The sequence below is a fragment of the Ascaphus truei genome, chromosome 4, assembly GCF_040206685.1.
Source record: "Ascaphus truei isolate aAscTru1 chromosome 4, aAscTru1.hap1, whole genome shotgun sequence".
Lineage (NCBI taxonomy): Eukaryota > Metazoa > Chordata > Amphibia > Anura > Ascaphidae > Ascaphus > Ascaphus truei.
In genome coordinates this window covers 240,667,693-240,681,553 of record NC_134486.1, presented here as the reverse complement: position 1 = coordinate 240,681,553, position 13,861 = coordinate 240,667,693, and the positions used below count along the sequence as shown (strand labels likewise).

General features: G+C 40.2%; 1 protein-coding gene across 2 annotated transcripts in view; it reads right to left on the bottom strand.

Annotated features, from left to right (window-relative positions):
- FNDC1 (fibronectin type III domain containing 1) overlaps window positions 1-13,861 on the bottom strand; it is a 192,895-nt gene that overhangs the window by 12,246 nt on the left and 166,788 nt on the right. For both annotated transcript variants that reach the window (XM_075597092.1, XM_075597091.1), the window contains exon 15: window positions 8,447-8,555. In XM_075597092.1, the coding sequence (XP_075453207.1) occupies window positions 8,447-8,555 (109 nt within the window). The remainder of the gene's footprint in view (window positions 1-8,446; window positions 8,556-13,861) is intronic.

Genomic DNA, 13,861 nt, shown 5'->3' with positions numbered 1-13,861 from the left:
GTGGGAGGGGACTGAGACGAGGAGTGGAAGGGGACTGAGAGACGAGGAGTGGGAGGGTACTGAGAGACGAGGAGTGGGAGGGGACTGAGAGACGAGGAGTGGGAGGGGGTGAGAGACGAGGAGTGGGAGGGTACTGAGAGAGGAGGAGTGGCAAGGGGCTGAGAGAGGAGGAGTGGCAAAGGGCTGAGAGAGGAGGAGTTGGAGGGGGCTGAGAGAGAGGAGTGGCAAGGGGCTGAGAGAGGAGGAGTGTCAGGAGGCTGAGAGAGAGGAGGAGTGTCAGGAGGCTGAGAGAGACGAGGAGTGGGAGGGGACTGAGAGATGAGGAGTGGGAGGGGGTGAGAGACGAGGAGTGGGAGGGGGTGAGAGACCAGAAGTGGGAGGGTACTGAGAGACGAGGAGTGGGAGGGGGTTGAGAGAATAAGGCTATAATAACATTACAACAAAAAAATCTTAAAGTTCAAGGGGGTTGGGTGGTCGCAGAGCTGGAGGTTGGCCTAGGGTGCCGAATACCATCGCACCGGCCCGTGCTCACTTATACAAGATGCTGGTGGGCAGAAGCAGCCGTTTCCTATTTTGAAGGATATAACTTAATTGATGGGCAGCTTACTATACAGTAAGTCATCATGGGCTACGTTTTACCTCTTCGGTACTGTGTAAATTCATTCTAATTATATGATTCACTATAAGAATGTTGTAAAAAATCAATAAAAAAGAAGAGATTGTATTAACTTTGTAAAGTAGACTATTGATTTCCCCAATATGGAACTTTCTAATTGATACATTGAAATGTATCACATCATTTGACAAATCTAAACAATTTAGACAGTTTTCTGGCTTAACATCAACCCAGATGCTGATTTTAAGCCTTCTATCATATTCTTCCACCTCACATGAAAAAAATGCACTTCTGTAAGCAATTGCTGCATTTGCTGCCTAGCAACATTCTTCTCTCAACAGACTACCACAAGAGGAACTCAAATTAATTTGGTTTTGTGCTGGTTATTTTGTTGCTTCTATACAAGACTAGTCCTTATGAGTTAACATGGACATCCATGTGCTGTGAAACAGTGACTGTGCCAAAATATTTGGCAAATATATATTTTTTCTCATTACGACAGATGTCCTCAACATGATTTATGCCCCTCTCCCTTCCTTGTTTTCACATTTTTATTTTCAATTCTTCTCCTCACATCTGCAACACATACATCAGCATATCAGTTTTTGTTCACACCACTGCTGACCTGTGGAGCATTGGAAGGGCTTGCAGTGCATGTTAGAGAAGTGCATTGAATGACCCTTCTTTCACCCTTAAATTATGTATGTACATGCAAATTTTCCAAAAACAGCAGTGACCCTTACAGTAGGTGCTGAAAGATGTAACATACTGTAAATGTTGGCATGCATTTACTCTAGTAAAGCAGACATATTGGACTAAAACCAGAACCTCCCCAATTTTCATCAAATAATCAACCATCATTGCTATGCATTGCACTTTTAAAAAATTACTTCCCAAAGTTAGTAAAATATTGGCAGTAAATGCGTCTTTATTGCATAATGTTTCATATTTTTTCTATTTCCCTCTCCAGGATTTAGACTGCTCCCAACGTACATTTGAAATAGCCAAATAGACTGAGAAGTCTGTCTCTTATACATGTAACGGTGTTTCCTCTACCCTCTCGGAGATTCCCCTGTTACCAGGTGTATTGTGCTGGCTACCTGCTGGTTCACAGGATGCGGAGTCGTCCGCCGGTGGTAGTGGACACATCAGGACAGGTTTCTGGGGTATATGACTGGTCTTTATCTCATGGTGATCAGTGCCTCCATCTGCTGCAGGCTCCAGTAGAACTCACAATACTCCCCAGACAAATTGCACGCCCAGGCAGAAGTATATTGTATAACAGGGTGGCTCTTTATTCTTCTCTCAGCATATGAAACAATACTGTATACATTGGATCTGCATTCACAGTTCTCAGGCTCCAGCCTGGATGGTCCTGGAAATCCACCCCTGACCAAGGGCAGTCCTTATTCTTCCCTGACTCGCTAATAGAGTCAGGGGTAAGGTAATCACTCCTCACTCCCCCAAAAGGGGAGGGGACAGTAGGTGCAGTGCTTGGTACACCCCTGTGTGACACCTATCTCTCTCAAGGGGGAAGAGACACTGCCTAAATTTAGGTGTGCAACCCCTTAAGTACTTGGGGGAGAAAGTCCAAACCCTGAGCCCAGGATTGGACAGAACAGGTTTTGGCCTGCCTCCTCCCCTGTCACTCAAGGAGCTGCTTCTGTGGGGAAAATCCCTGGATTGGCCTGACACTGCCCGCACGGTTACCAGGGCTTACATGTCAGGGAGGGCTACATACATAAAACATACCATTGATTATTTGGATCTAATAGGTGTAACTTATGACCTTATCAGTTTCTAAACTATTCTTTTCTGTTTCCATGTTTTAAAAAGGTGTATAGAAAGAAGCCATTCTCGTGAACCTGATTTCAGTCTTACAGAAGGCAGAACAGAAGGATAATGGTTTGTGTTATTTCAGTAGAGTGTGCAGTTTAAAAGCCTGAATGTGGAGATTCAGAGAGTTGGAATTGAAAAGGTTAATTGTGCTAGAATATATACCAAATATTCAATAAGCTTGGGAGCAAAAGGAAGTAGTGAAAGAGTGAAAGCTATAAATAGGTGTTTTTAAAAGATGTAGTTATCAGGTTTAGTACTGATAAATATTGACAAATGTCACTAATATTTTAATAGAAAAAATTGTTAAGTATGTATTATTTGACCCATCAAATAGACATATAGAGACTTATTCTAATAGCTCCAAAGTCGTCACTGCCAAACAGCACGGGTTGGTATGCTCACAGGAAGCGGAATGAAATGTGAGAAAAAACGATGTTCTCTATTGCAAGTCACTTCTTCTAAACAGCTTCCAAAAAAGTGACAAACCACCCAGTTTAACAGCCAATCCACCCGGTTTGTACTTCCTTTAGAAGCGGAATGACCAGAGGTGGTGCTAACTGCATCCCCAGTCTGACAACGGGTTTTGCTCTCTCAGTCAAACCATATAGTATTTCAGGCTCTGGATGCAACTTGAGCAAAAAAAAAGGGCCCTTAGATGCAGTAGAAGGACAGAGGGAAATTCCTTCCTCTGCAGAGCTTCTGTAGGTGGGTGGGGCCTAGGTCAAGGGATGGGTCCTCAAGTAGTGCAGCGTGGGACTGCAGCCAGAGAGACTGGCTAGGAAAGGTGAGAGGGAGGGGAAGTGTTAAATCACAAGGGGTGAAAACAGACATGAAAAGGAAAGGATACAGGAAGCAAGAGACACAAAGAGAAAATTAAGTAAGAGAGAGAAATACATGAGGGAAAAGAAAGACATGAGAGAGAGAGCAGAAAAGAGAGAGCGCAAAGAGAGACACAGAGCAACGAGAGAAAAGAGAGAGAGCACAGAGAAAGAGAGCGCAGAGAAAGAGAGCGCAGAGAAAGAGAGGGCAGAGAAAGAGGGGGAAGAGAAAGAGAGGGCAGCCTAAACGGCTGACTGGACTATCGAGAGGTGTCTACTTCTTTTTCTTGCATCAATACGAGGGCACAACTTGCCTTACCTCCCTCTGGCAACGTCAATTACCCGGAAGCTCAGCTGCATGCCGAGACAGGAGGACGAGTGAGTTGGTGATTGCTGGAGCAGAACCTTGGCAGCCAGTCTTCAGTCCCTGGGTGGTCTTCATGCCTTTTACCTTTTGGGAGCATGTGAGTGTCTTTCCACTGCTCTGATATGTTTTTTTATTTATTAATGTTATTTGCACCGAGTTCTTACCTGCATTGAGATCATATTCATCATCATAGTAAAGATCAAGACCTTGTCCACACTGTGTTGGGGAAACGCTCTAATTTTCGTTAAACCGCCCGAGTGGGAATTTCATAATTTATTGGATCTTTTCCCACATATTCAAAATATTTTTAAACTGCATATATTTTTTTTCATGCAAACCCCGAGAAAGTTTGCACTTTGGACCTATTGCTGCAATACTCTGGATGTAACTTGCAATACCAATCTCACCACGATTTAGGTGGTGTTAAAAAAATTGAGTTTTTACAGTATAAGTGGTTTATATAACAGAGCTTCTACAATAGGAGTTGTGGGCAAAAAATGAGAGTTTGAGACTTTTTTGACAAATTGATCGGATTGTCAGAGCAAGAGTGAAACTGCGTCTAAAAAAAGCTGTTTACACGTGGTTAGGACATGCAATAAGGACTTAAAGAATAGCAAAGCATGCCAATCAATTTCTAAAGAGCTCTGTATAAGCGGTTTGTCACACTTCGGAGTTACTAGAATAAATCCCATAGCCTTCAATCGTACATTTCACTGATTTCTGAGTTTAATAAAATAAAGTCACAGAATCTTCTGAAAATCAGAACAGGTTCACACATCTCTAGTGTGGGCATTGCTAAGAGAATTGCGCAATGTTCTTGTTCACTCATTAAAATATAATAGCACAAGTGGAAATGCCGCTTTAAAACAGCAGCTGGACATGGTTTGTCTCACTCTCTAGCTCAGCGGTGCGCATACTGGGGGGCAGAGGCCCCTGTAAACTCCACTTCCCTTTCTTCTGGAGATGCGTCGCTATTGCAACGCAGCGTCAAATGACGCCGCAAGGTCATGTGACGTCACGTTGCAAAATGCAGAAGGATATATAAAATGTAAATGGTGTGTAAATTCTGTAGCAACAAATAAAGTCAGTATCCTATTTAGACTTTTTAACTCTTCACTGCAAACAAAAAGACTAAAGTCAGTTGCAAACAGATGCAGCCACCAGTATTATAACTCTTGCCTGGGTAAAACCTAGGGATTCCTAGGGAATCTCACTGTAAATGCCTTAACATTTCTGTGAGATTCTTAATGGCCCATCGGATTAACACAGCAGGGGTCCCTGCAATCCCATTCCGTTGAATGGGACTGCAGGGACCCCCCGCTGTGTTAATCCGATGGGCCATTAGTCTGGTAGCAGAATCTCACAGAAATGTTGAAGCATTTGCAGGGAGATTCCCTAGGAATCCCTAGGTTTTACCCAGGCAAGAGTTATAATACTGGTGGCTGCATCTATTTGTGATTTCATTGGGCAGCAATAATTATGACCTTTGGAATACATTCGACTTTTAATTCCCATTACTGTAGTTTTGATTCCCATTTCTTCTGTCACAGACCTATCAATACTTACTGTATTAAATCCACATCTCAAGAGTTATGATGTGAACATTCAATTATCAGGGTGATAATGTACAACCAACACCTGGTTTATGGCCTATTTATGATAATACTTTGTGTATGAGTCAGTTAGACAGCTAACATGGTTTATTTACTTGCTAATGATGCCTGTCCTAACTGTCCAAATAAAGTCTCGATATGTACTCATTGCAGTGACGCCTAGCCAGAAATTAATAATGCTGCAATAAAAAAAAATAATGCCACCTGGGCTAGCTTATGTTACTGCAGACCTATGATTTCTAGAAAAGATTCTATGAATTGATTGTATACATTCTTTTAACTCTGCATGTGATGATGCGCTAACTACATACTATATGTATTGTATCTACATGAGAATTACAGCTCCACACCACCAGACCAAAAAGTATAAGACTGCATTACTGTATTAGTACTGCCTTGTTTTTATTTATATGGGTGAAACGGATATCACTTCGTATCTCAAGTCTAAAAGGATTTAGATAGAGGGGGTTATTCACAAAGTGCGATTGTGCAACTCGGGCACTGTAGCATGGAAATTCCCATAGATTGAATTGGAGTTTCTATGTAATAGTGACTAATTGACACTATTGTTGTAGAAGAGATCCGAAGATTCCAGCGGTGCACAGCTCACAGGAATGGGAGACCAGCAAGGTGTTGATTAAAAATATGTTTTTATTGAAAAAGCATGGTATGGGGGACACACTCTGACGCGTTTCGGACTGGCGTAGTCCTTATGATTAAGGACTACGCCAGTCCGAAACGCGTCAGAGTGTCCCCCCCATACCATGCTTTTTCAATAAAAACATATTTTTAATCAACACCTTGCTGGTCTCCCATTCCTGTGAGCTGTGCACCGCTGGAATCTTCGGATCTCTTCTACAACTACATTGCACACTGAGCGCGGATGCACGCACCCAGGGAAGCAGCACTATGTGAGTATTGCATGTCTCTTTCCATTGAGACTTGATGACCGGTAACAGTGCAGCAACACAAGGGTCATGTATGGCGAAATCCTACAAATTAACGGTATGTTAACCCTTACTTATCCTTTCATAAGATAACGTTATTGTGGATGCATTTATCAAGCACTGGGTCCAATACCTTGCTGTGTTCATAGGCTGACTTCCCGAAAGTTTATGGACTTTATCATCTATTCAAGTTCTGACTTAGATTGAGCACTGTATTTGGGACTCACGCCCCAAAACTACACATTATAATTGACACTATTGTTCTTTACGATTAACCTGCAAAGAGTTTTAAAAAGAAGATACACTCCGACATTAGCCTGGCATTTCTTCTGTTCATATCATGCATGTTTGTGTAAGGTATTCAGGATTTTTAGACCCTATTGGAGGGTAAGAAAAAATCAGCAACGTATATTATTCACTTGAAGCTCATAAGATATAAGTGTATGACAAAAACTATTGATAGAGAACTCAAACCAGAAGGCAAATATCCTTAGCATATATTAATGTAAACAATACAGTGCAGAGGATTCAGTAAGGTGCAATACAGGTTATTGCATTGAGTTCCTGTGTTAACCGCCATTCAAGTCAATGGCAGTTAACATGGGATGAATATGCGATAACCAGTATCGCACCTCAGTAAATCCCGGGGAGTGCATTATACAACTCTAAATACAATGTAAATAACATTGCAAAATAACCAAATTAAATGTAACCAGAAAATTTGGATCTAATAATTATTAGAATTAAAGAGCAGTTTATGTGCAAATAAATAATGGTTTTGTTCATCTTTCTTTTGCCTCACTGGGAAAGATGTATCAAGGGTCACAAACTAGTAGTAGGGGGAAAAGTAACAATTTCAACATAAAAGTATTTTGAGTTTCACCATAAATGCTTACGATCTAAATTCATTCCAAATTTCTGGAAACAATATCTCCTCGCCACCTGCAAATACCAGTCAGTCTTCTAATGTGATCAAAGACATTTGTGGGTAATACTATGCTTAAAGGGCTGGTCACGCCATTAACCCTTCGAGTGCCCGCGGGTTCGTTGCACCAGAGTGCCACAGCCCTTCTAGCACATCGCAATCACGTTACTGCTCCTAGGAGCAAATCATGTGATCGCAGCGTCACTAGTGAGACGATCATTCCTCCTCAGGCTAGATCGTGTTTCCTAGAAAATTTGCAGAAATCCTATGACAAAGCTACTACGTCCTCATGGGGTTACCGAAGAGGTTACTAGAGCTGCTTTAACTTACAGGTGGAGATGGGGCAGGCTTCATCATTTCCCTGTGCATTATGTTGGGATATACAGTAGTGTGGTATTCTGCGGCCATATTACTACTGCATCCTATGGAAACTCTGGGGTTGTCAGAGAATGTCTAGTGATTGATACCTGTCACTCCCTTCATCTGTTCAGTGACATTCTGTGCCAACATTGCCATTGAATCCTATGGAAACTCTGATATTCTGAGTTTTACTTTAATGTGTTGTAATATATGTTGGAACAATGTCTGTATATTTCTGCTGGAAAAAAAAAGCTCACCATCAATAGAGATACCTGTTTGAACATTCTGTAACATTGTTATCTTATTGTGAAGTGTCAATGACAGTGATAATACGGTGTAACCGTTCACTGCTCAGCAGAATAAATATGTGATTACTCATGGGAAAATGAACACACTGCAGCTTTGGCTCAAAGCACAAAAATCACCCCAGCATAGCCAATTTAAGTGTGGGAAAACTGTCTTTCTAATATGATGAATTACCTCTAATTTCCACCAATCTCTGCAAATCCCTACATATATGAATTTTCACCCATCTCATGCTCACACAGCTCCTTAGCAGTCAAGTCGCCTACTATAACCCTAATGTATTTACACCACTGCAATGGCCCTTAATCATACAGCACACACCAGATGTCTTCCGAAATTATCCCAGATGACCGACCACACACAGCACACACTGTTTGCAACTAAGGATTCAAGCAGGTGTTAAGTTTTACAACTATAATAATGGCACCGACCAATTCAATTTTCACCAAAGGAATAATGTATGGATCCAGTTACAGTATACTGTGTATGAACATAAACCCCATAGTGAAACGCACAGTTATTGTAAGGTCTACTAGAACTGCTTATTTTTTTATAACACACTTACCTTTATTGAGAAATACAGTTGGTGAAGGAGTTGCTAAAGGCACCTCTTAGGATGATGGATTATTAGATTAGCCCAACAGTAGAATCTCACCTTGTGTTTGGCTTCAGGTTTTCGATTGGAAAATTGTTTGCTCCTGCAGTTCGTGTTAACCATTTGTTCCTCAAGAAGTCATCATAAGACGCGCTGTAAACCAAGTATCCTGCCAACAAAAAGGATGACAGTAGCTTCAATAGTGCGTTATATGTCTGAATGCTGTCACAGGATAAAAGCTATAATGTTTTTAGCTATTAACGTCTTCCAGCTTCTTCTTTTTAAGCAGATTTGTAAGCATTTTAGTTTGTGCTCTGGAAGGGTGAAGAGATTTGGAATATTACAGCAATCTGAGAAAAGATAGGAAGCTGGAGATCATACAAGCGTTTGTTTATTTGATACCCAAATGCATAATAAGGATCTGACAAAAGTATTATGATTTTCAAAAGCTCCTAAAAAATTAGGCACCTCAATCTAAAAAATATTTACCTGATTTATTCTTCATAAAAACGTATAATATTTATTTTATGTCATATTTTAAAATACATTGTAAATATACTATAGGTGTATTTAGAGATATCAGTTTCAGTGACTCTTTACAGTATTTGAAGCTATTTAAAAGCCAATCTATACTGTAATTGTACAAGGTCTTACATACCTCAATACTTAAGAATTTTTAGATTCAGTGTCTATTCTCAAAACAAATTATTTGAATTTTTGTGGAAGGGAGGTTTTAAAGTAGTGCAGATTAATAAAGGTCAAATGCTGCATATATTTAAAAAAGACAACCCATAAAACCGACAATGAATTGAGAATAAATCATATTACAAAGACATGTCTGTCTCTCTGTGTGCGTGTGTGTGCGTGTGTGTGCGTGTGTGCGTGCGTGCGTGCGTGCGTGCGTGCGTGTGTGCGTGTGTGCGTGTGTGCGTGTGTGCGTGTGTGCGTGTGTGCGTGTGTGCGTGTGTGTGTGTGTGTGTAGTGCCAAGTATAACCTTCACTTGACTTCATTTGCCACTAAATCAAAACTGATCTTAACTTAACCTGAAACACCAGTCATCTTTCATACAGTAAGTACTGTACAGCATGTAGAAAAAGAAAGGAAAAGTCAAAAGTTAGAGAGCACTCTTGAATTATGAACTAGAAAATTAGAATATTATGATTGAAGACATACTGTACAGCGAAGTATTCATCCATCTGCTAAGTGTTTTGGAAATCCTTGCCTGGGTTTTATAACTATACATAGAACCTCTGATCTTACAAGATTTAGTATTAAAGTTAGGACGTGAACAAAAAAAAGGGCCGACTTATTTTTCTAGAATAAAGAATACCGTTACACTATAAGACTTTTAGCTTCCTGGTATGCACCAATGTGTATGTAATAAATATTATGTAACTTGCTATGCTTTGATATGGAAGAGATAAAAATAGTAAAAAGAAAATATGAAACTGTAAGCTACCAGGTTATTTCCTGTTACAGTACAGAGAGTAGGATAATGGCGCAGTTACTGTCAGCTTCATAAAGCATTAAGCATCTATTACAAAAATTATCTAAAAAATAAGCAACATATAGGGTGCTGGTCATAGAAAAAAGTTTAAATTTTTTTATTTTATTTTTTTAATAAACTACAGTAGAGGCAACTCTTATTCGAACAAAAACCAGTGGCAATTCCCCAAAAAACCCAGGAAACACCCAGGTACATTCTGAATACATGCCTTAAACTTTCCTTAAACTAGCCCCAGCATTTCTGCATTGATTAATGGCCTATCAGATTAACAGCGGGGGTCCCTGGCAGTCCCATTCAAACTGAATTGGAATGCCAGGGATCCCTGCTGTGTTAATCCTATGGGTCGTTAGTCAATGCAGAAATGCCTTAAACGTGCCTCAAACTAGCCCAGCACATACCCAGCACATACCCAGCACATACCCAGAATGTAACCCGGCTAGTTTACGGCAAATGTTAGAATAAACGTTGCCTCTACTGTATGCACTCTAACAAATTGCCAAGGAAAATGTCTAGTTGCTGGATAAATATAATATTTATATTGAGTAGGAAATGTTTAAGGGCACAGGTTTTTACCATTGTTTATGCCGCTTTCCTCTGCATGGGCCTTGTACATAAATGCGTAATGAAATACATGTATTCAATAGCCTTTCAGAAATGCTTCCAAATAAGTTGATGACGTTGTGGTCAATGCTATTATTTTTGTGGTACTCTCCCATGACATGAAGAAAACTGAGAGAACTGCAGTAATATATATGTGTGTGTGTGTGTGTGTGTGTGTGTGTGTGTGTGTGTGTGTGTGTGTGTGTGTGTGTGTGTGTGTGTGTGTGTGTGTGTGTGTGTGTGTGTGTGTGTGTGTGTATGTATATATATATATATATATATATATATATACACACATGTATGTATGAGTATATATATATATATACAGTGTTCGACAAACCTATACATTTGCAAGCCCCGGGCGAGTGGATTTAACATAGTGGCGAGCTCCTATTGGCCCAAGCAGCACACGTGTGGTACTAGGTGGCGAGTAGGTTTTTTTTGTTCGGCGAGTAGATTTTTTGGTGATTTGTCGACGTGTGTGTGTGTGTGTGTGTGTGTGTGTGTGTGTGTGTGTGTGTGTGTGTGTGTGTGTGTGTGTGTGTGTGTCAATGTGTGTGTCAATGTGTGTGTCAATGTGTGTGTCAATGTGTGTGTCAATGTGTGTGTCAATGTGTGTGTGTGTATATATATATATATATATATATATATATATATATATATATATATATATATATATATATATATATATATATATATATATATATATATATATATATATATATATATATATATATATATATTAGACAGGTCTGCAACCCTGCCTTTCAACCATTATCACCTAGCATACAGTACTCCCACTACAGCAAGGTATTCTGGGAAATGACATGCAAATGAGCACACGTGTCACCTTTTGCCTGGAAAATCCATACACATGGAGCCCATTTAAGCAAATGCATCGCTGTTTGCTGAACTGGTGCACCACCTTGAGAAAGGTCCAGTTTAGTGTCATTTTGTTTCCAATAAAATCATCGCTTTTCTGACTTACCGGAGTGTTGTAACACATATAGAACACCCACAAGCTCATGTTGAACCCCCAAAATAACCAAAACATATATATAAGCGTATAAGTGTCACAGAGGAGTGCTACTGAGCATGGCAATATACATTTAAAACCAGAGACGGACATGAAACACAGACAGAGCTCAATGCACATCCAGCAAAACTTTATACATGGTACAGTGCCAAAATATACATGTATTGATATCTATGAAATAAAATGGTCTTTTAGTTTAACATTTTGGCCAAATTGTTGTAAGCCCCTGAGCCACTGCACGGCAGGCCACACCTCAAGGGTCCCTACACTAATATAAATTCTTAATAACCTGTGCATTGCCAGGAAGAATGATTTATAATAAATCTGTCAAAATTAGTTGCAAAGTTCTAAGTCTGATTGAAGCTTTTATTAACCTGTACATTACCAGGAAAAGCACTCTGTATTAGAGTTGTCACAATCACACTGCAAGCAGGCAAGTTGCCGTGAGAGTGGGAGATGCTATGGACCGAATCATTCAGACAGAAGGGATACAAACCTAAGACCATTGCCAAAACTATTATATCTGCACTAAAAGCCCCACGAGAACACCTGCTACAATACAGACAGAGAGAACCTACAACAAGCATACCACCAGTGGCCTCACACAAATCTACCCTAGAGGGAAAACGAAAAATAATCAAAGATCTTCAACCCATGCTGGAAGAGGATGTGACATTAAAAGAAATCTTCCCCAAACCTCCCATTCTTGCGTTCCGGCAACCACCAACCCTCAAACAGAAATTAGTCAACAGAAAACTTCACAACGAACTTAAAGACACTGATAATGGCACAAAACTGTGCAACAACACACGCTGCAAACTCTGCAAACATATATGCCAAGATCCCACAGCCAGTCACAACCATGGAACACTCAATGTTAAAGGATCATACAGCTGCACATCCAGGAATGTGGTATATATGATTCAGTGCAACAAATGTGACCAAGGATGCTACATTGGGGAAACCAGCCAAAACCTACAATGCAGATGAATATGCACAGACACTCTATACTCCATCACAAAGAAGGAAGATACTGCTCACATGTGGGATATTATTTCTCACAACCAGATCATTCCATAAATGATTTAAAAATCAAAATCCTCAATGGAATGTTCAAACGCACCCAAGAACGGAAAACATTTGAGCTCAGAATGATAAGACTCTTTGACACAAAAACAAGTGGACTTAATGCAGACATGGGGTTTCTCACACACTATCATAATTTGTTGTAATGGTCCTCCCTGCTATTGTGCCATCCTATACCTCCCCCCCCCCCCCAGCATCCTCTTCCCCCTCTGTGCTGCTGTGGATGTACAGCCCCCCCCCCCCGCCACCCATGCCTAATTTTCACCTTTCTTATCTCTGTTTTAACACCCTTCCAGTGCCTCTCTGTTCTTTATTCCTCCTTTTTTTTTTACAATCCCTGTCTAAGTCACAGAAACCTTTGTATATCAGTATTGCTTGACATGAGGAAGAGAGGAAAACTCTCGAAAGCTTGTCCTATGACATAAATTGTTAGTCCAAATAAAAAAGGTATTATCTAATGCTGATGAACTAATTTATTCTGCACTATCGCAACTGGACTAACACGGCTATTGCCGTTATATATATATATATATATATATATATATATATATATATATATATATATATATATATCTGTACTGTGTTAGCCGAGCTTAATAATCAAAAATGAATAGACGATATCGTTCTGTGGCTAACGATATGCTTTTATTTGTGCGAGCTTTCGAGATACACTGATCTCTTCTTCCAGCGGTGTTACAATGGATAAAGCAAGAGAGGGTTTTACTTACATTCCAAGATACAATGTTTATCTGTGAATGAAGCCTATCCCTCCCCCTGTGCAGTATATGATTTATGACTTAAGCTGTTAAATGGTCCCTGAATGCTAGTGATGAAAGTGTGTGTGTGTGTGTGTGTGTGTGTGTGTGTGTGTGTGTGTGTGTGTGTGTGTGTGTGTGTGTGTGTGTGTGTGTGTGTGTGTATACATTTATAAAGCATCCACAGTGTATTCAGTGCTTTACAAAAGGGGTGTGTGGAGTGGGAGTGTATACCAATGGTGTGGGTAGGTGTAGAAATTTAAGAGAGTATAGCATTACTATTAGTGTGTGTAGATACTATGTAATCCCTATTGGTATATAGGGATAGATTACATTGTACATTAAAATGTGTAAGAGACAGCAGTGTGTGCATTCATATAGCGCAGTATGTATAGACATGGCCTTTAGCACTCATGGGAAGAGAGTTCTCTTATGTCAGGGTAGTGACTCATAAGACTGCGGTCACGGTTCAGGCCACCACTAAGTGTCC